Consider the following 27,726-nt stretch of genomic DNA (forward strand, 5'->3'; position numbering starts at 1 on the left):
ACCACAGGACCAGGCAGCGCCCCCGCAGCCGGCAGGATGGCCGAGGGCAAGGCTGGCGGAGCCGCTGGCCTCTTCGCCAAACAGGTGCAGAAGAAGTTCAGCAGGGCCCAGGAAAAGGTAGGAGCCGGCCTCAGCAGGGCGCCCGGGTCTGGGCTGAGGAGGAAGGGTCCTGTTGTCTAGAAACTGAGCGGGGGAGTGAGCGTCCATGGACACTGGCCGATGTGGGAGAGAAGGAAGCAGCTGAGGAGACAGCTGTTGCTCAGGGGCCTTCTGCAGCCCTCAGCCTGACCCAGGAAGGAACAAATGGTAGTGACCACCTGTGTCGCAGATTTTGTCCTGGCCATAAAGCAAGGAGGGTGTTTCACAGATGATGAATTAATTGGACGTCCTTGCCCCCACAGTAAGTGACAGCGACTGTGTTGCCAGTGAGACGCCCTGGGCTCAGGACTAGGATAATCTACGCAGTTCTCCTCACACCTGAGTGTTGTTTAAACTGGTATACATGGAGCCAGTGGGCAAGAGCATAGAAAACCCATGACTTTCTAGGCTGTATGCTGAGTTCAGGACCAGCCTGAGCTACAAAAGACTCTGTTGGGGTGAGGAGGAGCTGTGCACAGTAGCCAGTTCCTGCTTCTTGTGTCTTTCCTTGGACCTTGCCGGTGATTCAAGGCCTCTGCGTGTGCTTCCTTAAACTGACATGTAACATGCCACCATCCATTCAGATTATGGGGACAGCGGGGCCTGGTGGCACACACCTTTAATCCCAGCACTCAGAGGCAGAGGCAGGCGGATCTCTGTGAGTTCAAGGTCATCCTGGTCTACAGAGTGAGTTCCAGGACAGCCAGGACTACAGGGAAAGATGCTGTCAAAAATAAAAAAATAAAAAAAAATTAAAAAAAAGATTGTGAGGTCCCTCTTCGCAATTTCTTGGTTTTTTGTTTGTTTGTTTGTTTGTTTTGTTTTTTGGTTTTTGGTTTTTGTTTGTTTTTTTTTTTTTTTTTTTGAGAAAGGGTCTTAAATTGTAGCCTAGGCTGGTCTAGGATTCATGGAGCTTATCCTGCAACCTCAGTCTTCAAGGTTGCTGGGGTGGCAAGCTGAGCCGCCATTCTCAGCGCTTTTCAGTTTGGGTGTTTCTGTTTTGTTTTTTTGAGGCAGACTTTCTTGTACCCCCAAACTTATTCTGATTTTGATTTCCCAGCACCCTGCCTCTCTCTAGCTCCCGAGTACTGGGGTTACAGGCATGTGCAAACACAGCTTTTAGATGCTGGGGGTTGAACCCAGAGTTTTTTGTGAGCAAACCCAACACTCTGCCAGCTGAGTTCTATCCCAGCTCTTTCCCTGCACATTTTAAAGGGATTTTGATTTTAGCATCTGGAGTATTTTCTGTGCTAGACATCTGATAGATTCTAACTAGACATCTGATAGATCTGAGCGCAGTGCTTGTGTTATAAATAGGGTGACAGGGAACTCACCTAGAGAAAGCTACACTGTGCAAAGCTAACAAAAGACAAAACCAAAAAACCTGCTCTATCAAGAGCTGGCGAATATGGCTCGGTGTTAGAGCACTTCCCTAGTGAACGGGATCCTGAGCGCCACAAAAGAGAAAAATTTTAAATTAAAGCCCCAGATACATCGGGTGCTTTTGCCTGGCTTCCTCTGGCCCATTGTCAACATGATACCCTTGGGTTTAGAGCTCTTTGTCTCCTTAAAGCCTAGGTCCCCAACCTTCCATAAATAATGTTCTGTCCTTGGCTTTGGGTCTCTCATCTATAAAATGGGAAGGTTGGTTTTCTCTATGAAACTCTATCTACCAAGACTCAGTTGAAAACAGAAGGTGACTGTGAACTTCAGAACCAAGCATTTCCTACGTAGTTAGCAAGCACACTGTTCTTCCTGTCCTGGACCCTGGCAAGATAGGGAGAGGCACCGACTCAGGTCTGCCCTGAAGACCTCACCAGCTAGACTGTGCCCGCCCACCGGCCCGTATGAGCTTGTGAGTTCAGGGCTGGCTTAGGCGGACCCTGGTCTTAAAGAAGAAATGGCCTGGGTGGGAGAACCAGAAACCTTGAGTCTTGGGAAGTTACTGAGAACAAGATAACTCTCTATTTAGAGAGAGAGTTCCAGTGAAGCGACCCTCTCTGGCTGACGAGGTGGCTCTAAGCTAAGTCTGATGAGCCCCTCTGCCTATGAAGGAGCTGATGGAAGGGGAAACACTTACATAGGGCTCACGCTCCTCTGCAGGGGGAAGGCCTGCTGACTATTAAGCACAATAGAATAAAACATCCTTCCAGTTGTTTTCCAGTTCTCACCGAATACAGCACGAGCTGTATTTGGTACAGTATGATACATCCTCACATTGAGTCAACTGCTTCTCTGTGTGATTTCTCTGTGGCCGACTGCTCAATTCTCCCCTGAGCAAGGGCATTTTTAAAACCCACTCCTATGTTGTTCTTTTCTGTTAACATTTATTCAGTTTATATCCCCGAGAGTTTAATTTGTCAAATATTTGCAATAGGCCGACTAGGGAATTAAGAGGTGAATTAGAGGCGCTCTTGTCTGCTGGAAGTTTAGAATCTACTTGTTTGCCTAAGATATGTACATCTGTGGGAACTTAGAGGGCAGAAGGACTGGGTGGAAGGTTTTCTAATAGTGGCTGGGTTTAAAATGGGAACTGTGGGTGGTCAGTAGTCCCCGCCCCCATGAGTGTGAGAGCACCTTCCAGCTGAGGAAGGCTAGCCTTGGCACGACCTGAGCTGTCAATCACTTCAGGGGGAATAGTGAGCAATGCAGAGGGAGCAGGAGAGTGGTGGGGGAGGAGCCTGACGAACACAGGGGCTCTTAGGGAGAGCCTCCAGCTAGAGTGTGTCTGCACTTTCCTCAGAAAACCTTAGATCCTTACAGCCTAGGCAAAGTCTGATGGCACTGCATACAGTTGTCGTCTGATGGCACTGCATACAGTTGTCGTCTGATGTCACTGCATACTGTTGTCGTCTGATGGCACTGCATACTGTTGTTTAGCATCTGGTTCCTACTCACACCACCTAAAGTACAGGGGGCGGAGCTTCCTGGGGAAGGGACTGTGCCATCAAAGAAGTTGGCCGTGGAGTTAGTTTTAAAGGTGTATCCCTCCCACTCTACACAAAGGTTAGAAGATTAGGTCAGGTGACCCTGGAACATACTCCACCCACACTCACGAAGTGTCGCCATCTTGCCTCGTTTTCTCGCTAGCCCTTACTCTCCAAGTATCTGAATTCTAATTTGTCAGCTGCCTGGCCAGACTAACTGGCAGAATTCTCAGGGCAGGACTTTAGGGATTGGTATTATTAGCTTTCATTAGGAGTTAACCATAAAGTAGAATTTAGCCAGTATAGTAGTATACACCTATAATCCCAGCTCTCAACAGGCTGACACCGGAGGGTCATTGTTAGTTTGAGGCTAGCCTGGGCTACAGAGTGACTCTGTCTCAAACACTCAGACACACACAGAGTTTACTTCTTCAGCAGACATCTGCTGCACGCACGCCCATCTTGTTCCGTCAAGGCTCTAAGAACGCCTCCAGTGCGGTATGGGGCCCAACACAGGCACCAGTTTCTATAGCAACAAGTGACTTCAGGCCTAGAGAGTGATAAATATTTCCAGGTTATCTCTTTCACCTTCTCCATTTAAGAGTTAATGGTGGGTCTCTGGCCACACCGCCCTGAACATGCCCAGTCCCATCTGATCTAGTAAACTAAGCAGGATTCTTCCTGGTTAGTGCTTGGATGGGAGACTGCCTGAAATACCAGGTGTTGTCTGTGTGGCTGAGGCTGTCCTGGAGCTCACTCTGTAGGCCAGGTTGGCCTTGAACTCAGAGATCCCCCCCCCACCTGCCTCAGCCTCCCAAGTGCTGGAATTAAAAGTGTATGCTGTAATCTTAAAAAAAAAAAAAAATTGTTGGTGGGAAGAGTCTCAGCCTTCATACCCCATGCAGCCTTATAGCCTCGAGCCTTTAGTTGTCTTCTGCATTGGCTCTAAGTTGAGTTTTCTTGATTTCCACCCCTGCCTAAGAAATATTAAATGGGCAAAGGAAGGGAGGAGTAGCAAGAAGGAAGTAAGAACCGTGCCTACCACCACCAAGGTGGTTTTGCAACTTTCTGTTGTTGGGGAGGGGAAGGGTGGAGCCAGGGAGGATGGGGACTGCACAGGGAGGGAGGAGTGATGAGTGAGGTGAGGTTAGAGACCAACAAAGATAGACATGCTGGAAGAAAAGGAAACACCTGCTGTTATAGGCAAGGAAACAAAACCAGACCCAGCTACTGGGCATGGTGGTGATGCCTTTAGTCCCAGAACTCTGGAGGCACGCAGGCAGATCTCTGTGAGTTCAGATCTCTGAGTTTGAGGCCAGCTTAATCTACTTAGTGAGTTCTAGAACAGCCAGGACTACATAGTGAGACACTGTCTCAAAAAGATAAAAAAAACAGCAACAAAAACAAAACTAGACACAGCAGGCAGCTAGAGAAAACAGTCTACATACATAGTCTCTTTTAATCTCTCAGTAGCTTCAAGACAAAAATATCTTTCACTGTGTATCCCTGTGCAGAACTATCTTATAGCCAGTCAACAGAAAGGCCAAGGTATGAATGACTATGTGGCTGCAGAAGCCTTGGTCTTGATCACCATGGAGAGAGCATGAGATGTGAGAGGCATTGACCTATTCCTCCCGCCATAAGACTGCAGACGTGGGTCAGGGTGCACAGAGAGCCTTCTGCACAGGCCTAGGCACACATCTCTGGGATTCAGATTCCTTTATGATGAGATCCTAGTCGACCTATCTCGTTTCATTCCCTGCCACTCCCCAAATACACCCTGAATGAGCCACACCCTACCAGAAGGCTGCAAGAAGTTGCACACACCCAGATTTTTGGTCAGGAACCCTTTCCACTCCATGTTTATACTGTTCCAGTCTAGCAAAGCCCCACATCCAGGCCCAGCCGTGCCCACCCCTACATCAGTTTCACCTTCTTCCTACTAAAGTGACTAAATGGCCTCTTGCTGGATTCTGAGCTATAGAAAAAAGCAGAGTAAGTATCTGAGGAGTGGAGATTTAGAAGAACACAGAGACGATGAATACGAAAAAATTAAATAATAATAGAAAATCACGAAAATACCGAAGTGTCAAACACTTAGGAGTGAGTGATGAACTTGATTAATGGAGTAGAGTAGGCAGAGACTAGTGTGAGAAAGGGCCGAGCTGGTGTTTGTTTGTTTGTTTGTTTATTTATTTATTTATATTTGTTTTATGCTTGCATAGCAGACAAAGTAGAGAAGTCATTAGGGTATTCTAGAAAGGGAATAAAGTCCCTAACAATTAATAAGGGAGATTTTCAGAAATCTTAAAACAAACCAACAAAAATAATAAAATGGTTGCGTAGTGAAGGCCGCGGAGAGCTGAAGCTTGTGGAAGGCTAGAGCACTGGGGACTGTCTCCACGCTAAAACTACCCACGGTGCCTCATGGACACATCATGGGCGTCTAGTGATGGGAGCAGAGGAATGAAGAGCTATTAGAGGAACTGAAGCAGCGTTGTCAAGACCTGTTGCAGAAGGCCGAGAAGAAAACAGTAAAGGCTGGGCCTCAGGCTGTGCCAATGAAACCAGAAAGAGTAGAGTGGCATGGTGGGGGTTGGTGAGGAGGAAGAGGCAGAAGTTGAAAGCCCAAGATAGGGCTTTCAGAAGATTTGGTTCTTTCTTTTATCAACAGTCTAGCTATTGGGTGTGTATTCGAGTGTGCATCACACGAGTAGAGGTCGGAGGACAGCTTTTGGGAGTCAGTTCTCCCCTTCCACCATGTGGGTCCCAAGGGTCTAAGTCAGGTCATCCTCAGGCAGATTCTTTACCCACAGAGCACCATACCAGCCCCTCGTCCTTTCTTACTTCTCTACAGTCCTCTAAGATCAAGGGTCTTTCCTGTTTCCCATGACCTCCGAGACTGGAGAGACAGTTGGTACTCGTGTTTCCTAGTTGAAAGATAGACATGGATATCATTCATTTCCAGCTGAGCTTGTATCAGAGTTTCTTAAGGTTTTCCACAGGGCCTTCATGAGGAGAGTCCCTTGCTCATCTCTCTGACCTCATCCACAGAGAAGAAACCGTGGCAGTGGCTAGAAGAGGGAATCCTAATTTAAAAAAGTCTTCTTTGCTCATGCTTTATTGTTAAAAGTCAGGCATATTTTCTCAGTAATGTTGTTTTGGTACAATGTCCTCTTTTGTTCCCCTTTAAAAATCAGTTTAAGAGCTGGGTGTGGCAGCACAGACCTTAACCCTAGCTCTTTGGAAGCAGAGGCGGGTGGATCTCTGAGGTTAAGGCCAGCCTGGTCTACAGCATGAGTTCCAGGACAGCCAAGACTACACAGAAGAAACCCTGTCTCAAGAAACAAACAGACAAATCACTTTAAGGTTGGAGGTGCAGTTCAGTGGGAGAGTGTGCAAGGCTCTGGGTTCAACCCAGCACCAAACCAAACATTCAAAACACCTTGCTCAAATAATGAGAATCCAGAAAGTTACAACTTCTTTATCAAGAGAGAGAGAAAGAGAGGAGGCTATGAATGAGAATAAGCAGGCAGATCCCCCATAGCACGTACCTATCCCCCAGGTATCCCAGTTTGAGAACCACAATCCTTGTTTTTGTTAGCTGTGTTACATTCCTGACTCTGTTGAGCTGAGGGGAGACGGGACCTGTAGTTACACCCAATACCAACACCTAAGAGACTTGACCATAACCATACAGGCCTTTCTGTCTTTTATCCCAGGTTCTGCAGAAATTGGGAAAAACTGTAGAAACCAAAGATGAGCGATTTGAACAAAGTGCCAGCAACTTCTACCAACAACAGGTAACCTGAGGGTGGGGAAGGGCAGTGCCGAGGGCCTGGTGCCGGAAGAGTCATCAGCCTGCTGCTCATCCTAGTCTCTAAAAAGCAACAGAACTTGCCTTTCTGTGGCTACTGCTCTGTTTAGTCCACAGGGCCTGATCTTCTTTCTCTGCATGTTATAGCGTTGATGTTAGGAAGACCCTGGCAACAGGCGTGGCAGCTCGCACGGGCTTACCTCAGCACACAGACTGCTGACGTTCCTTAGGATACACAAGTTATTTGCGTAAACAAGCATCTCATGGCAGTGCAGTTCCGATACTATTGAATATCAGGTCAAATGTCACAGGCGAGGAGCACAAGACTGCTGGGCCCACACCAGACACCAGCAGCTGTTTGTATCCCCGCCTCATTTATTTCCATGTACAACCTATACTCATGACTACAGATCAGAAAGTATATTCAGAAAAAAGAAACAGGAACAGGGACTCTGATGCCGCTGATGTAATAAACCAATCAAACCAAAGCAGTAGACCCAGGTTTATTTGAGCACAGCATTCCTGGGTGGCCCCAGGGGAAGTCGAGGAGACCACAAGGTGTGTGTGGGGGGGGGCAGCGGTTAATACCCTCTGGGGTGGAGCCTCGATGGCAGACTTTCTCAGGGGCAGAGTCTGGACTGAGGCAGCTCCAGGGAGGGGGCATGGGATGGCGCCTCCACCCGAACAGTCACAAGTTCAAGACCAGCCTGAGATACAAAAAAATAAACATAAAGCTGGAGAGATTCAGCTCTGGAGGCCACAGGGTGGAGGCAGAGAGCTGATTCCTACAAGTAGTCCTTGGATCTCCACGTGTTTTCCTTCGCTCTGACCTGCCCACATGTGCATACACAAAGACACGCACACGCGTGTGCTCACACACACATAAAATAAAAAGAAAAAAGAAAATGATTTTTAGAACAATAATGATACTGTAGGCTATATCCATTCTTGTTTCATATCCTATATTGCTGTGATATCTGTGTGTGTAAGACTTAAATATATCTATTATAATCGTGAAGTTTCTAAGATTATTTTAGGGTTGTTTCTTCTTGGATTATAACAGAATCTTCTCAGTTTTTTGAGCCTGGTTGACCTGGTACTTACCATGCATCCCAGACCGGGTGCTGGAGATGGAGCCCCGTCCTCTAGGAAGAACAGCTAGTTCTCTTCCCCTGAAGATCTCTCCGGTCCTCCTTCCTGAGGCTTGTCCTTAGAGAGCACAGCTTGTCCATAGTCACCTGCAATTTATGTTTTGCTGGCTGTTTTGTTGTTGTTGTTTTGGGTTTTGTTGTTTTTGTTTCATTTTAATTTCTGAGACAGATTTTCTCTCAATTGCCCTGGTTATCCTGGAGCTCCATCATTTTGTTTTGAGACAGTATCTCACGAAGCCCATGCTGGTCTTGAACTCACTGGGTAGCTGAGGAGAGCCTCGATCCTCGTGCTTCCCTTCCTGGATTCTGGGTTATCGATGTGCACCACCACAGTCAGCCGGCATGGTGCCGAGCTCAGGCCCTGGGCGCTGTGCACACCTGACAAGTGCTCCATCACATGCCCTCTCTAAGTTTTGTTTCTGCGCGGCTCTCCTCGCCTCCCTCCTTCACAATTTAGGAAAAGGTATTTTCCCTCTGGAAGCTCTGCAGTCTTTTCCTTGTGGTACAGACAGCACTTGCTCAAGGCTTGGTTGTGCCATCTCCTGTTGTTCTGCTGTGTCTGGGAGCCCCCACCCAGGACCTTCCATCCCCAGTCTGTTGGGATCCAGTGCTGCATTGCTGACTGCTCTGGTCAAGCTTCACAGAGTGGCTCATTAACTGAGGGTGCTGTCTCTATAAGGGGTGGCTAGAACTAACTCGGGCTCTTTAGGGCAATGCGGAGAACTTGGCAAAGTTTCAGAGGGCAGAAGTGATGAAATCAGCAGATCTGGAGATAGAAGTGGCTTTTCCCCTATATTTATAGACTGGGGAACTGAAGCCGGAGAAGTAGGGGAACCTGCCAGTTGAGAATAGAGCCAACACACCAGCCAGCCAGCCAAGTGAGAAGCTGGCATCAGAAAAACAGGTGCTGGGTTAATTAGCCTAGACATGCCAGGGGAGGTAGATGAGTCTGAAAAATGAAATGGTGCCCGGCACTAGTCCTGTTGTCCTAAAGCCCACCACCACCATTACCGCATCCATGGCCACTCCCATACTTTATCTCTTCAAAAGAAAGAACAAAGGTATAAAGAAAAAATGGGATGTGGGCCTGGAGAGATGACCCAGTGTGTAAGGGAAGAGTGGGATGTGGGCCTGGAGAGATGACCCAGTGTGTAAGGGAAGAGTGGAATGTGGGCCTGGAGAGATGGCCCAGTGTGTAAGGGAAGAGTGGAATGTGGGCCTGGAGAGATGGCCCAGTGTGTAAGGGAAGAGTGGAATGTGGTTGACAGCATGCACACTTTTTACAGAGCACCCAGCTTCTATTCCCAGCACTCACGACAGGCAGCTCACGACAGTCTGTGACCAGACCTGCCACCTGCTGCTGAGCTCCTGAGGACAGAAAGGGCGTCGGGTGCCCAGAGCTGGAAGAATAGGAAGCTGTGAACTGCCTGCACTGGGAGCTGTGAACAGAATGCAGGTGGTTGGGAAGAATAGTGCATACTCTTAACCTAACCACTGGGCCATCTGGTCAACCCAGTTGAATCAGTCAGATTGTTTTGAAATCAAGTGTTAGTGATGAAGTGAAAAGTTAAGTCCCCATTGTTTTCTTTCAAAAAGAATGTTAAATCTTCATTAAATTTTTGAAAAGTTTTTTTTTTTGTTTGTTTGGTTTTTGAGACAAGGTTTCTGTCCTAGAAACTTTTCTGTAGACCAGGCTGGCCTTGACTCACAGAGATCTGCTTATCTCTGCTTTCTGAATGCTGGGATTAAAGGCATGCATCAGCATTGCCCGGCAGATTTTTATTTTTATTTATGTGTATGCATGTGTATCTGTGAATATGCACATGCATGTCCAGGTGCTCAGGAGGTGTTGGATCCCTGGAGCTGGAGCTACAGTTAAGCACTGGGAATTGAATTCTAGTCCTCTGCAAGAGCAGTAACTGACCTTAAATGTTGAGCTATCTCCAGCCCTTTTATTAATTTTTATAACTTCAGAAACTTTTCCAAAGCTCTTAAAACCTTGATGATTGAGCTGACAGGATGATTCTGTGAGAAAAGGCACTTGCTGCTGAGCTTGATGTAAGTTCAGTCACCAGGACGCACATGGCAGAGAGAACCAGTTTCTACCATTGTTCTCTGACCTCCGTATCTATGCAGTTATTAGATAGAAATTTCTATTTTTTCTCATTATCCTTTAATGTAAAAGTTCCCTAGCCTTTCTAGTAATGAACGAGTCCACAGCGAGTGTCTCCTGGCGAACTGCACAGCATCTCTTAGGTTTCAAATACTCTGTTCCCTGAGCCGGTTGCTTCTGGCCCTTGAGCGGGCCTGCAACATTCCTTTGAAGTGGGTGGACCACACCTTAGTTCTCTCCCACACTCCTGAAGTCAGACTCCAAATGTCAACCACCTGACCTCTCACTTCCTCTCCACCCCATCCTAGAAACTGGAGTTCACCCACACAGGAGAGAGAGAGTGAGGGGAGGGAGGCTGTGAACAGTGCAATGAGGAATAATTGAGGAGACCTCTGAGGAAGACAGCTTTGGTGACGGGAACATAAGGTTTGTCCTCAAGTCAGTGTGAAGGAAAAGTTAGATCCCGAGCTGGAAGACTTGATGCCTGAGGGCAGTATCCAGAATCGCGTTAGGAAAGCAAATCTGACTGCCGCGCACACATCTATAATTCAGCAAGTGAGATGGGCTTTCTCTGTGTAGCCTTGACTGTCTTGGAGCTACTCTGTAGATCAGGCTGGCCTCGAACTCACAGAGACCATCTGTCTCTACCTCCTGAGTGCTGGAATTAAAGATGTGTGCCACTACCGCCTGGCTAATGGCAATACTCTTAAGGTGAGCCTGAGTATGCACTGGGGCAGAAACAACAAGAGAGACCTCACCTAAACAAAGCAGGTGAGAACTCTCTCCCAAAAGTTACTCTCTGATCTCCACATGTGTGTCATGGCACATGTGTGCTCACACACACTTGACAAGACACTCACGTGCATAATAATAAAGAATTTTTAAAAATTTCCTGAGGCTGGAGAGATGACTCAGCAATTAAGAGCACTGCTGCTCTGCAGAAGACTGGGTTTGGGTCCCAACACCTACATGGCCACTCAGCCATCTTCTGTCCATTCCCAGGAATCCAACACCATCTTCTGTCATCTTTGGACATAGGCAGTACACATACATACAAGCAAGACACTAATACACATACAAATGTTTTAAAGATGCCCTGTACAGATACTATTTCAGATCTGTTTAACATGAAAAGCCCTATACAGGGCAGGAGTTACTGGCTTCTGTTTCCTGGAAGTACTTAAGCAGAGAATAGGACTGGAGAGATGGCTCAGTGCTTAGGAGCGTGTACCACTCTTCTAGAAGACCTGAGTTCAATTCCCAGCATCCACATCTGCTGGCTCACAACTTCCTGTAACTCCAGGTAGACCCGACTCCTCTGGCCTCTTTTGGTACCTGCAAGTTTGCACTCAGAGAAGCAGACAGACTAAAATGAAAAATTAAAAAAAAAAAAGCAGAAGCAGAGAACATCTACCATTTATGAAGCTGCGGCAGGAGCATTGTTGCAAGTTCAAGGCAGCATGGACTAAGTAAGAAGACAGATTTTATCATTAAACAGTGATGAAGCAGAGGCTGAAACAGACATCATGACTGTAGTTCATTCTTCAGGATGAGATCTAATTCCAGCCTCCTTCTCTGGCTCCGCTTCTCTTTAAGAAAGAGACAGAGATGAGAGGGGAGAGAAGAACGGGGGCAGGGAGAGCGAGAAAAAATTCAGACACCAGAACAGAGGCAGAAGCACAGAGAGGTCAGATGGGCTCAGTGCACAGGAGGGGAGGAGATGGACTGGACTCCTTGGAGTAGGAGCAGTGGGTGGGGGAGGGCTGAGTGAAGATGGGGGAAGACTCCGTGGGAGGCAGGAAATATCTGTGTGAAGGTTCAGAGAGGAAAGGGGCTGTGGTACAGACGGCAGTGAGGATCACACAGACAGTCACATGCAGGGCCCTCATTCCAGAGCTTAGGTATGGGCTCTTGTGCACTTGAAGAGAGAAAAAGCAGAAGGCAGAAAATATGCAATGGGGGCTTCCACTGTCCCGGCTCATACAGTGACCCCAAAGAGACAACCTGCAGCTTGCTGACAGAGTGAGCTCTGTCTTCACTGATCTTTCCAAGGCCAACCTCTGCAGCACCCTCCAAACAGACCTTGTTAGTTACCAAAGCCATTCTCTGCTTCCAGACAGAAGGCTACAAGCTGTACAAGGATCTGAAGAGCTTCCTTAGTGCTGTCAAAGGTGGGTATCAGCCTGGGAGGACACGGGCTGGGCGGGCGGGGCGGGCTAATGGGCAGAACAGCCCGACCCAGGGTTCCCAGTGCTCAGCTGCCCTTGACCCCTGAAACTCTGAGGGCCCCCAGTGACTTCCTATTCCAGCCCCACCCAGCTTCTCTTACTGAGAACCCATCCTTGTGGCTTGTCACCGTGGGATTACATCATCGCTTTTTGAGACACTTGGTGGTAGGACTGAGTTCTCTCCTTTCAGTGATGCATGAAAGTTCAAAGAGAGTGTCAGAGACCCTGCAGGAGGTCTACAGCAGTGACTGGGACGGGCATGAGGAGCTGAAGGCCATCGTGGGGGTAAGGGCAGCTTGGGCATGACTCTGCCTTGGGATGCACTCCCTTCTCCCTCAGCTGAGCCTCTGTATCCTGAAAAAGAGAAAAGGGCCAGTTCATTCTCTGTTACAGAGCGAGCCTCCACCTCTAAGCAACAGGATTGCAGCTGGTTCTACCTTCTTTCCTCCTTGAGGATGGGCTGTTTATGAGAAACAGCCACATGCAGTTAACTGTTCACTTGCATGCACGCACGCATGTCCTCTAAGCTTGGGGTCAGGGGCCTTGCTCTTCACCCCCTGGGTGCAGTTCCTTAGAGCCCATGTCTCTTCTTGAGAATCTGACATGATATTCTAACTATGGTGCTACAGTAAAGTTCTCTACAGAGAGAATGTGGGTGTTTCTCTGGTGGATGCTTGTGACATAGGGTACTCACCACCCTCTTGTAGACATAGGGTACTCACCACCCTCTGCCTGGATCCCACAGAACAATGATCTCCTTTGGGAAGACTATGAAGAGAAACTGGCCGACCAGGCTTTGAGGACCATGGAGAACTATGTGGCCCAGTTCAGCGAGGTGAAGGTAACTCAGTCTGTTGGGTTGGAGGCAGTCCACACTAGCTAGATCATCAGTTCGTTTACATCAGCTAGTAAACATCTGGTTTACATTGTAAGCAGCACTTGAGCCCCTGGTTAGCCGTGGAGCGGGGTAGATAAGAGGTCAGGCTGACAGAGGTGCAGTGAGGTTGTTTACACTTGGATGTCAGTGAGTTACACTTTGGGCTCAATTGATGAGTGAACCAGATCCAACTAGGTCAAAGCGTCCATCTCTTTTTTTACCTGAAGATTTAATTTTACTATATTCAGTTATGTGTATGCCTGCGTGTTTGAGTGGGGCATGTGCACATGGATACAGTACCCCTGGAGGTCAAAGGTGTTGGGTCCCCTGGAGCTGGAGTTACAGGTGGTTGTGAGCCACCTGACATGGGTGCTGGAAACTGAACCCAGGTCCTCTGGAAGAGATCTCCTAACTGCTGAACCATCTCTCCAGCTCCAAAGCATCCATTTCTTTTATTTTCTTTAAACAGAATCTTGCTATGTAGTCCAGGCTAGCCTGAAACTTGCCGTCCTCCTACCTCAACCTTCTGATTTCTGAGATTACAGGGGTGTGTCACTATGCCTCGGCTTCCCCTTTAGATGGGAGAAACAGCTAATAGAGCTAAAGATGTCCATTGTATAGAAGAAACTTGGAGATGTCTTGATATATCTTCAAATACTTGAAATTCTGTCAGGTGAAAAGAACTTAGCCTGTCCCAAAGTGTTCTAGAAAGCCAAATTAGAATTTGAAAAAATTTAATTATTTAAAAATATTTTTTGTTGCCGGGCGGTGGTGGCGCACGCCTTTAATCCCAGCACTCGGGAGGCAGAGACAGGCGGATCTCTGTGAGTTCGAAGCCAGCCTGGTCTACAAGAGCTAGTTCCAGGACAGGAACCAAAAAAGCTATGGAGAAACCCTGTTTCGAAAATCAAAAAAAAAAAAAAATATTTTTTGTTGCTGGGCAGTGGTGGTGCACATCTTTAATGCCAGCATATGGGAAACAGAGGCAGGAGGATATCTGTGAGGTCAAGGCCAGCCTGGTCTACAAAGTGAGTTTCAGAACAGCCAGAACTGTTACACAGAGAGACCCTGTCAAAACAAAAAACAAACAAACAAAAAAAAAAAACTAAAAAAATTTAAAAATATTTTTTATTATTTTTATTTATATATATGTGTATCTGTGTGTCACACGTGTGTGGGTGCCCACAAAAGCCAGAAGGAGGTATTGGAGGTGCTGCAATTGCAGGTGGTTGTTAGCCACCTGACATGGGCGCTGGGAGCCAAACTTGAGTCCTCTGTGAAACTCACTTGTGCTCTTAACTTCTAAGTCATCTCACCAGCCACTCTAAAAAAAAAACTATTACATTATTCATGTATTTGCTGTGTGTATATGTGTGTTTGTGCATGTGTGTTCACCACAGTGTGTGTGTACGACAGCACGCAGTAAGTCAGAGGACAACTTGGGAAGACCGCTGTCTGGTCTGCCGCACTGTCCGTCTCGGAGATGGGGCCCGCTCGGCTGTCAGGGTCGGAGACCAGCACCTTCAGGCACTGAAGCATCTTTGGCCTCAGAATGGGTTGCTACTCATCACACTCGGTTTATGAATCGTCTACTCTGCCGGCACTGTGCTGCTTGTGGACTGAGAGGGAGCTACCATGGGCTTCCAAATTGATGTCAATGATTGCGCTGAGCTTTTAAGCTTCAGCTTTTCAGAACATAAGGTAGAATGCACTCTGAGGTAGTTTTCTGTTGTGGGGCAAAGCAGAAGTTGAATTATATCACTGGTGGTTTTTTTTCTTTGTTTGGTTTGGTTTGTTATTGTTGTTGTTGTGTGGTTTTTTGTGACAGGGTCTTACTGTCTTAGGGTTTCTCTCACTGCAATGAAACACCATGACTAAAAGCTAGTTGGGGAGGGAAGAGTTTATTTGGTTTAACTTCCACTTCACAGTTCATCATAGAAGGAAGTCAGGGCAGGAGCCTGGAGGCAGGAGCTGATGCAGAGACCATGGAGAGGTGTTGCTTACTGGCTTGCTCCTTGGGCCTTGCTCAGCTTGCTTTCTTATAGAACCCAGAACCACCAGCCCAGGGATGATCCCACCTACCATGACATGGGCCTTTCCCCATGAATCACTAATTTAAAAAATGCCCAACAGCCAGATCTAACGGGGGCATTTTTTAAATTGAGGTTTTTCATTTCAGATGACTCCAGCTTATATCAAGTTGACCTAAAAGTGGCCAACACGGTAGCCCATGCTGGTCCTGAACTCAGAGAGATCTACTTGCTTCTGCCTCCCAAGTGCTAGAATTAAAGTCATGCACCACCACACCTAGCCTTCTCCTTTTTCAAAGATCCATTTACTTATTTTAGTGTGTGTGTGTGCCTGAGCATGTGTACCACATGAGCGCAGGTGCCTGCACACTGGAAAGAAGAGTCAGATTATCCTAGAACTGGAGTTAGAGGTGGCTGTCAGTCATCTGGTGGGCGGAACCGAACCCAGGTCCTCTGCATCGCTGCAGACCCTTGAGCTGCTTTCCATCCCGGACAGCGCAGAGTCGTCTCGTGCAACCCCGTGTTGAAGCAGGAGTGCAAGCTGTGGAAGAAGATCACCTTGACCGAGGAGCCGGGCGGGGCGGGGTCTGCTCCCAGCACAGCTTGACTCCCTAAGAGTGCTTCGTGCTCGGCGTCTGGTCATAGAGTAATGTTTGTGTAGGGTTGATGAGGCTGCCAAGGTTCAAAAAGAGATGTCCCCCATCCTAGGCCCCAAGCCTAGTAAGTGGCACATAAGGGGCTAAAACCCAGAATCCTGACTTTCAGTTTAGTGGGATGCTCAAGGGCCTTGCTCCTGGAAGCTGAACCAGTTTATAACGGGTTTGTAGGAAATTTTAAATCTTAATATAGGTTGCACAATTCAGTGGTAAAATCCAAGAATCTTGTTTCTTTGCTTGGTATTCTATTACGCATCCTGGAAAGTGAGTCGTGTCTATACCCTTTCTCATCATCCTGGACTAGGAGAGAATTGCCAAGCGGGGCCGGAAGCTGGTCGACTATGATAGTGCCCGACACCACCTGGAGGCCGTGCAGAACGCCAAGAAGAAAGATGAGGCTAAGACCGCCAAGGTAAAAACAAGCAAAAGACCTGCTCCCACCCCCAGAGGTGGAGGTCAAGACGAGGGCAGGCCTGGTGGATTCCTGTGTCCTGAAGGACATCTGTTGGGCAGTCAGAGTCCTGAGGCGGAGGAGGACTCGGGTCTGGGCAGGGAGAGGAGAGGTGGTGAGGGTGACGAGGCAGCCTCTACCTCTCCTTCTGTCACGCAGGCTGAAGAAGAGTTCAGCAAAGCCCAGGGTGTGTTTGAAGATCTGAACCAGGAGCTGCTGGAGGAGCTGCCTGTTCTTTACAACAGGTAATGATGGACATCCAGTATGGGCCAGCTGCTCAGGCCAGTGGGGTACAAAGCCTCCTGCATCCACATATGGCGCCTCGTGGAAAGAGCCCTGTAGCCTCAGCACTGCCACTAATTTGCTGTGTGATTAGGCAAGCGTCCTTATCTCCCTAGACTCGTGACACAGATAGCCGTCCTTGCCCCACCAGCTTTTCTGGGTTGGAGGACCAGGTGCGTGTTGGGTAGGAGAGATCTTGTCTAGTAAAGCGCTTTGTCATCCACATTCCATTGCACAGATGTGGGCTTTTAAACCGTCATGGTTCACAGGCGTCCACACTAACGAATGTGCCAAGGCTTCGTGGTTGACAGAAGTGTTCTAGATTCAAAGCTTCCACAGTGGAAGAGAAACGGACTGAAACTCATTTGCATGTTATTTTCATTACCCCACGTTCGCGCTCATCAGATTACAGCAGATTGCAGCTGGGGTATTGCACTGCTTACTTTATCTGTAGCCTTTCTTAAGTCAGAGTCCAGCGGTGTAGCCCAGGATGCCTTCGACTTTCGACCCTCCCATCTGGACTTCCCACGGGCCAGGATTACAGGCACGGCCACCATGCTAAGATGTTAGGATACAGTTCTTTTTATTGACTGCATTTATGTGACTCCGATTTTTTGTTTGTTTGTTTGTTTTGTTTTGGAGACAAGGTTTTTCTATATAACAGCCCTCGCTGTCCTGGAACTCACTTTGTAGACCAGCCTGGCCTCTGTCCCCCAAGTGCTGGGATTAAAGATGTGTGCCATCATACCCCATGTGACTCCAAATTTAAACAGTAGAAACACATAGTTTCTTTCTAAGTGTCATGGGGAACCCACCAGAGAGGACCGCTCAGACAGTTTAGTCTTTATTCCAGCTGGCTGGGGCCACATCCAGGTATTTGGGGACCAAGGGGTAGCCCTGAGTGTTCAGAATATGGGTTTTTTTTTTTGTTTGTTTGTTTGTTTTTTGTTTTTAAAGGCAGAAACCATGTTCTGGCATCTTGCTCAGCAGGTACTTAGGATGGGGGTTTGCAGAAGCAAGCATTTAACAAAAGCAGTTAGCTGGAGGGGGTTTCCACACAAACGGGCTAATGAACAGTTAGCTAGGCCATCCTGACCTCAGGTCAGGACTCTCCATCAAGGAGAGCAGTCACTCGTTAAACCTGGAGTGACCGCAGTAGGAATACAAGATGGAGGAGCCTCTGCATGGCCTTTCCTTGTCACAGATATAAACTTTCCAGATTCGTTTATAGGGAAATCTGCTGAAGTCCACACACGTAGAATCCATGTATTGCTGAAAGAAAAAGAACAGCTCCTTATTATAATAATTAAAATTACACGTCTTATATTCTTGTAGTTGTTTAAAAATTCTGCAAAGCAGTTTCTGCATTAACACCCCAGAAGCCCAAAACAGATAACTATTTTCTTTCTTAAATAGAGCCTCACTCTGTAGACCAGGCTGGCCTTGAACTCAGAGTACTGGCACCACACCCAGCCAGATAGCTTCTGTGTCCGCTGGGCTAATAATATTGTCTCCCCTCACCTTTCAGCACTCCTGGCCCGGCTGCCATGAGTCAGATTCCAGACCCTCTCCATCCAGGAGGCCAGATGCCCTTCTCTGGAGAGCCTGGTTGTGGCTAACTGGGCCCTACTGCCCTTACCCACGCTTGTTTGTCTCCCTGCAGTCGTATCGGCTGTTATGTGACCGTCTTCCAAAACATTTCCAACTTGAGAGACGTGTTCTACAGAGAGATGAGCAAGGTGAGAGACTCCTCAGTGGGGTTCTTTAGGGAATCCATGGTGGGCAGTCATCTTGGGAGCGCAGAGTTTGGCTTTTATCGCCTAACGAAATGATTGTGTTGAGTGCTAGTGAAACACACATCTGTACACACTGTCAGAGCATCTTCTCCATCTCCCTTAACTGACTGAACACAAGCTCCAGCATGAGTAAGGAGGTGAGGGTATGCGAGGGACATGACGTGACCAGAGCTGCTGCTGGGCAGCGGGGAGAGCGGTGTTGAGCACGGGTCGTTGTTTCAGGCGGCTGCTCTGGCGTGGACCAGTGTCCATGAGAGGCGGTCATAGGACACGGCCCTGCGAGGTCTCTTCTGCTGTTTCCACGTTGTGTTCACAGGTAGCATAGACTCCTTCCCACAGTTTCCTGCTCACTTAGGATTTGCTTAGTTAATGTTAACCTGAGCTTTCATTCCCTGAGTCACCAGAAACAAGTGACAACTCAAGCCAAACCCCACCTTGAGAAAGACCCGCCTTGAGAAAGCTGCCTTTGCTGCCCTCGGGGCACGATGGACCAAGGAGGAAGGGTATAGGGTGGGGCCAGACGGTGGCAGTGCTGGAGAGATGAGGGTTGCAGCACAAGGATCAGGAGGTTTGAGTTGGGAGAGCTGACTGGGGAGGGAATGGCCGCAGGCTCACATTTGTCTGGCATCTCTGCTTTCTTCCTGACTAGCTGAACCACAGTCTCTATGAAGTGATGAGCAAACTGGAGAAGCAACATTCCAACAAAGTCTTTGTGGTGAAGGGGCTGTCGAGGTGAGCCCATGAGACTGCTTGTCTTGTGTCCTGTGTGGACATTCTCAGCAGCTTCATCCCACACGCCAAGCCCTGCTTTTTACTCTAGGTCTTTGCTGTTTACTCTGTGCCCCCATGGAAAATATTTTTCTTTTCATCAAACATTTCCAGTATACCTAAAGATGATATACCTACCACCAAACTTAGGTGACCAGCTGTTGTAACCAGACACGGTGGCACCCTCCTGGTCTTGGGAGCATAAGCCAATAGTCATAAATTTGAGACCATCCTGGCCACATAGTGATGCAGAGAGTTTCAGGCCAGCCTATGCTACCTTGTCCTGGGGAGTGGGGGTGGAAAGAGAAGGACTACTTGCTGTAAACATAGCTGATGCGCCCCGTCCTTTCCTCACTTACTCTGTTCCCACCTCCGTCAAAGGTGAGCATGCTTCTCAACCACTGGCTGCCTTCCAGGCCGTAGCTGTGAGATTCTTTGCAGCTCCAGATTGCTAGCTCTCCTGAGCTGCCTTTGGTGCTGCTGGAGAGCTCAGGGTTCCTGCTCTGTGACACCCCATCAATTCTTTTCCTGCTTTTCAACTGTTTAACCTTCTCTGAAGAAGTGATCTACCTAAGGCTTTTGTTGTTATTCTGGATTCCAACCCTGTAACTACACGCATGTAGAAATCTGCCCCTCTGTGTCGGCTCTTCTGTCACTTTTGCCTGTTGTGTCTTTGTCCTTCATGAGTTCCTCGGAATACGACTACTCCCGCTGAAGTTGTTAAAATACATCATCTTCTTCTGTGAGAAGGTTTGCTGTTGGGTGTTGTGGGTCTAGCAGCACAGGAGGCCCGACCCCCCGTGATGTGTTTTACAGCATGGAGGTGATACAGAAAACTGTCTCCACAGGCAGTGCTGACAGATAAGAAACCGGAGGAACTGAGCAAGAACACATAACGGCCTGTGACGATCCTGGCAAAAGGCTTAAAGGTGGCAGGGAGACCGGCCTTGTGACCCGAGGAGGAATGGCTCATATTTAGGGAGGACTATAGACGTCAGGGAAGTTACTGATAGTTACTGATGGGCCAATGTAGACCTTTGTAGACATATTTTCTTTTGTTACAAGAACTCCATTTTATTTTCTCCAACACTGAAAGCCGGAGCTCTCTGTCCATTCTCCCCAGATTTATGGTCAGCTCCATTGATGTCCCAGGATGCCAAAGAATAACAGCTCTTCTCTTGTCTCGAGCCTCTAAACTTACTGTCTGCACAAAAAGGCGTAGACTACACAAGCACCCCTTTCAGGATGAGAAGCAAGTGTCTCTCCTCCTCCCGCCCTCACGCCCAGGACACAGCAGGGTTGGGGCAGACCACGGGTTTCCAGGTCTCTTGAGCCACTCTCTGTTTCTTTTCTTTTCTTTTCTTTTCTTTTTTTTTTTTTTTTTTTGGTTTTTCGAGACAGGGTTTCTCTGTGGTTTTGGAGCCTGTCCTGGAATTAGCTCTTGTAGACCAGGCTGGTCTCGAACTCACAGAGATCCGCCTGCCTCTGCCTCCCGAGTGCTGGGATTAAAGGCGTGCACCACCACTGCCCGGCTCTCTGTTTCTTTTCATTCGGCTACGAAGCTGCGATTGTGGCGGAGATGAAATGCACCTCTTCATTCTCGGTGCACTTGGCTGACAGTTGTGCCTACTTCTCACACCGCCTCAAGCTGCTCTCGTCTGCGTGGGTCATCTAGGTGACGGCCGTCCTGTGACCTGCTGAATCCCACTGTCCTTCTTTCCACAGCAGCAGCAGACGCTCCTTAGTCATCTCTTCCCCGGTTAGAACTTCTACAGCCTCCAGCCCTGTGACCTCCCCTACCAGCCCCTCGGCTCTCTCTGTGACCAGTGAGAACGAGTCTGTCTCAGCCAGTGGCGAGGCGCTGGCCTCTGAGGCTGCAGATGAAGAAGAAAGCTGTGAGAGCAAGGGGTCCTTAAAGGATGAGGAAGTGGAGGAAGGCCAGTCTGAAGCAAGGTCTTCCGAGGGGGAAGAGCCTCTACCAGCCTGCAACGGCCCCACCCAGGCCCCACCCTCTCCTGCATCCCAGGAGGAAGCCGCCCTGTGCTCCCCAGCTCCATCCCTGGGCAGAGGTCAGACCCTGACAGAGCAGCCTTCCCCCCAAGAAGTCGTCCTTCGCACCCGAACTGCGAGTGAAGGAGCCGAGCAGAGCAGAAAAGGAGCCTCTATCCAGAGGATGTCAGCACCCCCTAGTCGGCCTCCACCACCCAAAGCCCCTCCAAGCCCCAGGCTTGCCTCGGGCAGTGGGCCCCACAGCCCTCCAGCCTCTGGAGAGGGTTCACCCCGCAGCCCCAGGGTCTCCTTAGAAGCCTCTTCCAATCCAGAAGCACCCGAGAAGCCGCTGAGAACCCCTGAGGCCTTGGACAAGGAAAACACTGGCAGACCCAGCCCAGAAGAGCCATGTGCCTCCTCCACCGTGAGCACCATCCAGGCAAGTGAGGCTCTGGTTGGGTCTTTTTCTATGTTAATTGGTTTGGCTTTCTAAATGTTTGGGAGTTTTTTTGAGATAAGGTCTCTCTGTGTAGTTTTAGTGTCCTGGAGTAGTATCTGTAGACCAGGCTAGCCTCAAACTCACAGAGATCTGCCTGCCTTTGCCTCTTGAGTGCTGGGATTAAGCGCTTGCATCCCTGAGCCCAACTTTAATAAAAAAATATTTTAATATTGACTTAAGCATGAGGTTTAAGAAAGAGAAACACTCAGACAGACAGGTATGAGCTTCTCTGAGAGAGCTGCTTTTTGTTTGGTTTGTTTTGTTCTATATAATTTTTTATATTATTTGCGTTGGTGTTTTGCCTGCCTGTATGTCTGTGTGAGGGTGTCAGATCTTGGAATCACAGAAGCTGTAAGCTGCCATGTGTGTGCTAGGAATTGAACCCTGGTCCTCCGGAAGACAGTCGGTGTTCTTAACCGCTGAGCCATCTCTCCAGCCCTGTGTTTCATTGTTTTAAGACAGAGACTCACTACATAGCCCAGAGTGGCCTAGAACAGTAGGGCCCACTGTGTAGAAAGGCAGGCTTCAGATGCCCAGTGTCCCTGCCTCTCCTCCCGAGCACTGCTGCACAGTGTGCGCCACCGTACCTGGCTCCTCCTGTTGAGTCTTTGTTCCTTCACCAAAGTCAGAATGCTCCACCACCAAGACAAGTCGGTATTTCAGGTCTCCACATTCTTCTAAACTGTCTGTTAGAGCGTTTGAGTTCCTATCTGGTGTGCACGGGCGCTGGATGGGTCTCCAGTCCAAACAAACAACAAAAACCACCCAACAACACCCTTGGGGACTTTTTCCTAAACCTTGAAATTGTTTTGAAATTTTTTGTTTTATTTGAGACAAGGTCTTACTTGGTCTAGAACCTACTATGTAGACCAGGCTGACCTCACCTCATAGGAAATTTACCTGCATCTCCTCCTGAGTCCTGGGGTTACAACTGCACATCACCATGCCAAGTTCTCTTGCCTCACCTTTTCATTTTAATTGTGCATGGGGATGTGTGTTAGCACGCGTGTCATGGCTTGGATGTGTGTGCATGTGGATGTGTGTTAGCACACGTGTCATAGCTTAGATGTGTGTGCATGTGGATGTGTGTTAGCACACGTGTCATGGCTTGGATGTGTGTGCATGTGAATTGTGTTGGTGCACACGTGTCATGGCTTGGATGTGTGTGCATGTGGATGTGTGTTGGTGCACATGTGTCGTGGCTTAGATGTGTGTGCATGTGGATATGTTTTGGTACACATGTGTCATGGCTTGGTGTGTGTGCATGTGGATGTGTGTTAGCACACGTGCTGTGGCTTGGATGTGTGTGCATGTGGATGTGTGTTGGTGCACATGTGTTGTGGCTTAGATGTGTGTGCATGTGGATATGTGTTGTGCACATGTGTCGTGGCTTATATGAGTGTGCATGTGGTATGTGTTGGTGCACATGTGTCATACTTGGATGTGTATGCATGTGGTGTGTGTTGATGCACATGTGTCATGCTTGCATGTGTGTGCAAGTGAATGTGTGTTGGCACACATGTCATGTTTGGATGTGTGTGTATGTGAATGTGGCACACATGTGTCATGGTTTGGATGTGGAGCTCAGAGGCCACTCCCAGAAACCAGTTCTCTCCTTCTACTGTGTGACTTCCGGGGATTGAACCTAGGTCATTATGTTTGGCAGCAGGTGCCTCTACTTCCTAAGTTATTTTTGCAGCCTTCTCCCCGACACTGGGACTCACATAGCCTGGCCTCAGACTTGTTATGTAGCTCAGGGTGACTTTGAGCTCCTGGTCTTCCTGCCTGATTGTGCACCATCCCCATATTTCCAGCAGGGGCATGAGATAGTCTATACTTTACAATTCTTGGCTGTAGCAAATAAACCAAAGAAAATGGCAGCAGATTTTTCGGGATGTATCTTTGATGACGAGGACCTAAAGGCGGGAATTTATAGAACTCTTAAAGAAAAGGTTTGGCCTTTTGATTCTTTGAAACAGTTTCACTATGTAGCTCTGATTGGCCTGAAACTCATTATATAGCCCAGGCTGGCCTCGACTGTGTGGCAGTCTTCCTGCCTCTACCTCCCAGTTCTGTGACTGCAGCCATGCTACTACCCAGAGGAATGGCCTCTGAAAGGGAGGGACAGACTAGAAAAGGTGAGGTGCTGACTCACCGCAGAGCAAAGTTCTATTAGGGTCATGGAAATGAAGTTATGTTCTGTTAAAGATATGGGCTTTATTTATTTTACATATGTGTGTGTGTGCATATGTATATATATATATATGGATGAAAGAGGGTGTGTGTGTGTGCATATGTATATGTATATATATATGGATGAAAGAGGGTGTGTGTGTTTTGCCTGCATATTAATCTGTGCTCTTCTTGTGTGTGTGCCAGGGAGGACGTTGGATCCCCTGGAACTGTAGTAACAGATGGTTGGGAGCTACCATGTAGGTACTGAGAGTCAGACCCAGGTCCTCTGGAAGAGCAGCCAGTGCTCTTAACCACTGAGCTGTCTATCCAGACCTTTATTCAAATCCTAGGGAAAGCTTATCATAACACAGAGAACTGGGCTGACAGGACGGATGAGCAGCTGAAAGTGCTTGTGTGGAAGCTGGAATTTAATCCCTGGGACCCACTGTGGAGCTAGAGAACTGACTTCCTAAAGTCAGCCGACACGACACCTGTGTGCTACACACACACACACACACACACACACACACACGCACGCGCGTAAAATATTGAAAAGCGGGATGGAGCTGGGCATGCTGGCACATGACTGGACCCCAGTAAAGGGACGGGAAAGCCTTAGCAGAGTGATGCAGAGTTCAAGGCCAGCTTGCTACAGATAACAAGATCCCGCCTCAAAAAGTTCAATCAGGCAAGCAGTGAGGATGAGGAAAAAAATAAGAAACAATGTTGGGGAAAGGGAGGTGTGCAAAGGCTGACAGGAAAACAGACTAGGATGGGCTGCTTGAAAAATAACAGACTGGCCAGGTGGTGGCGCACACCTTTATTCCCAACAATCAGGAGACGGAGGGAGGTGGATCTTGGTGAGATCAAGGCCAGTCTGTTCTACACAGAGACACCCTCTGTGTCTAAGGCTACACAGAGAAACCCTCTCTCGAAATTAGTGGTGATAGAAGATAAGAAGAAATGTTATGAGGGGAAGAATGTAGGAAATGGGGCCGAAATTGCAGTTTTAAAGAGTGGGTCAGAGAAGGTGACCAGGGAGGGTTTGTAGTGTGTGTTACTCGCGTGATGGAACCAGACTCAGAACTCATGCATGTTAGGCGAGTACTGCCCAGTGACCCGGCCCTCAAAGAGCGCATGTTTTATGTTAAAGGGCTAAGGTCTTCATGACATAGTTCTTTGACAGTGCTGTCTATGGTTTGGGTTCCTAACTTTCCCCTAAAGAAGGCTCCATGGCAGAGTGCTCGCCGTACAAGCCTGAGGGCCTGAGTTTGGATCCCAGCACCGTGTGAAGCTGGACCTGGTGACGTACGGGAACTGAAGACAGGAAAAGCCCTGGTGCTTGATGGCTACCCAATCTAGCCAAATTAGTGAGTTCCAAGTTCAGAGACCCTGTCTCAAGGAATATGGCAAGGGGGCAGCAAGACTCAAATAAAAATGCCTACCACTGAGGCCAGTGACCTGTTAGGTACCTGGGGTCACGTGGAGGAAGGAGAGAAGCCAGTCCCAGTCCTCTGATCTCCACATACCATGACATATACACACACACACACACAAATGTAATTTTTTTAAAAAATAATAAAAAAGGTAGAGAGTGATAAAAGGAGATACCCAGCCAAGTTTGCAATTAATATTAGGCCTCAGAATGGTTATTCGGGAACTGGCGGGTAGGAGAGACACCTCCAGTTATATGTATGTGTGTGCAAACTGTTTGGCCTATTAGCTCAGGCTTATTATTAACTAGCTCTTCCAAATTAAATTAACCCGTTTCTATAATTTTATATTTTACCACAAGGCTCATGGGTAGTCACCTCACATCTTGCTTTCCAAGAAGCTGCTAGCGTCTCCCTGACTCCACCTTCTTTTTCCCTGTATCTTTGCTTGGATTTCCTGCCTGGCTCTATTCTGCCTGGCAGAATATTGGCCAAATCAGTTTCTTTATTAACAAATGGTAATAAAACATATTCACAGCATACAGAAGGACATTCCACATCACATACACATGTGTGCTGACACACACACAGACACACAAAAGAAACTGTTAAGCCACCTGCCTTTCCTGATCATTTATGGCTTAGGATCACTTACAAGTGAGGGCTGCAGTGTGGTCCTGAAGACAGTCTCAAAGTGACCAGTAGCCATTGGAAGACTCCTTCATATGCAGGAGCCAGCCACAAGGTATGTCCATCGTGGGAACAAAATCCAGAACCAAAGACCTGACTTTCTAGCCAGCAAGTCATGATACCCTTCAAATCTGTAAAAAGGTGCAGAAGAAAGCCTGCCCTGATGCTCCCAGCTCAGGGAAATGGTGTCAGACCTTTGCTCTTTGGGAGCAAAGACCTCGGAAAGTATAAGACACAGAAGAACTTCCATGGGACACTGGGTGAGCTGAGCATCTCTCACTGACAGAACTGTTTCTCTCGTAGGACCAAGGCCCTGAGCTTCACCTCTGTTCAGATCCAGAAGAAAACACCGTCACAGCACCTGAGCTTCAGAAAGAGGTAAAGAGGTCGGGAGATGCCGCTCAGGCAGTGGAGTGCTTGCCCAGCAAGCAGGAAGCCCTGGGTTCACTCCTTGGTGTCACATAAACTGAGCATGGTGGCACACACCTGTGAGCTTGGTCCTTGGGAGGTGGAGGCAGAAGGGTCAGAAGTTGAAGGCCACCCTTGGCCAGCTCTATAGCTAGTGTGAGTGCTGGGATCACAGGCAGCCCACAGTTCCTGCCCAGAATCCATGCGGGGTCTCCCCAGCCTGCCTGATCTTGCTTTAAAAAGTGACATTATACAGGATGTACAAAAACACACGTACTCACAGACATTATACAGGATGTACAAAAACACACACGTACTCACAGACATTATACAGGATGTACAAAAACACACACGTACTCACAGACATTATACAGGATGCACAAAAACACACACGTACTCACAGACATTATACAGGATGTACAAAAACACACACGTACTCACAGACATACAGGATGCACAAAAACACACTTACACATACTCACAGACATTATACAGGATGTACAAAAACACACACATACTCACAGACGTTATACAGGATGTACAAAAACACACTTACACTTACTCACAGACACAGGGCAGCACAGTAACTCAGAATGCGAGCCAGAATGGTGCCATGAAATGGAGCCATGAATTATTTAGCTCCCAAAAAACACCCAAGCAAGTTCTCCCGGTAAATGGTACCCATTCCTTAGAACAGCTGCTCCCAACATGGTGGGCAGGTTCCTCTGTTCATCTGACCACAGAGGCAGTGACTTGTGCACAGAGCCTGCAGCTCCTCCCTGAGGAGTCCCAGCAGTCAGCACCATGGTGCCACTCTCTGCAGAGGCCATCAGCACTGCATGGAATATAATTCAAGAGAAAGTAGAGTTTTTACTCCTCCTGAGTAGGTCAGCATCTGATGCAACCATGTTTACCTCCCAGGTGTTTCCAAGTGAAAATGCAGAACTCTGAAGAGAAACTGCCAGATACCTAGCCCCATCTGCCCAGAGAAGTGTCTCGCACAGGGTCAAGGTTACAAGCCACAGCCACTCCATGTTGTCAGGTAGTGAGATACTCAGTCTCAGAAGACCTGTCATTGTTGGAGTCTGAGGAGCAGTCCTGGGGAGAGGGGATCACACTCAGGGAACATTTTACTCAAGATGTGAGCATTAATGGAAGCAGGGCTGTTAATAATGCTAACACAAAAGCATCTATGGGCATGTCCACACATTCTCAGAGGAGGACATATGTCCAACTATCTACTCACTTAGCAAAGACGTAAAGCTGAAAGATTTTCACATTACTAAATAAAGTATGAC

The 27,726-nt window shown here is 48.0% G+C and overlaps 1 protein-coding gene across 1 annotated transcript; it reads left to right on the plus strand.

Annotated features, from left to right (window-relative positions):
* On the plus strand, positions 1–27,726 carry Bin2 (bridging integrator 2). The gene is made up of 12 exons (XM_057791971.1): positions 1–117; positions 6,788–6,868; positions 12,263–12,317; positions 12,565–12,659; positions 13,120–13,215; positions 16,242–16,349; positions 16,548–16,633; positions 18,334–18,409; positions 19,116–19,198; positions 20,960–21,662; positions 26,324–26,398; positions 27,350–27,726. The coding sequence occupies exons 1-12, from the start codon at positions 37–39 to the stop codon at positions 27,377–27,379; spliced, it is 1,569 nt and encodes a 522-aa protein (XP_057647954.1). The 5' UTR covers positions 1–36; the 3' UTR covers positions 27,380–27,726.

The sequence above is a fragment of the Chionomys nivalis genome, chromosome 17 (assembly GCF_950005125.1).
Source record: "Chionomys nivalis chromosome 17, mChiNiv1.1, whole genome shotgun sequence".
NCBI lineage: Eukaryota > Metazoa > Chordata > Mammalia > Rodentia > Cricetidae > Chionomys > Chionomys nivalis.

What these genes read in the sequence shown, in the direction of transcription:
- Bin2 (XM_057791971.1), top strand. Translation starts at nt 37, where the DNA reads ATGGCCGAGGGCAAGGCTGGCGGAGCCGCTGGCCTCTTCGCCAAACAG. An exon ending in ATGAGGCTAAGACCGCCAAG is followed by an intron (nt 16,350 to 16,547) that starts GTAAAAACAAGC and finishes TCTGTCACGCAG; the next exon opens with GCTGAAGAAGAGTTCAGCAA. An exon ending in CACCTGAGCTTCAGAAAGAG is followed by an intron (nt 26,399 to 27,349) that starts GTAAAGAGGTCG and finishes TTTACCTCCCAG; the next exon opens with GTGTTTCCAAGTGAAAATGC.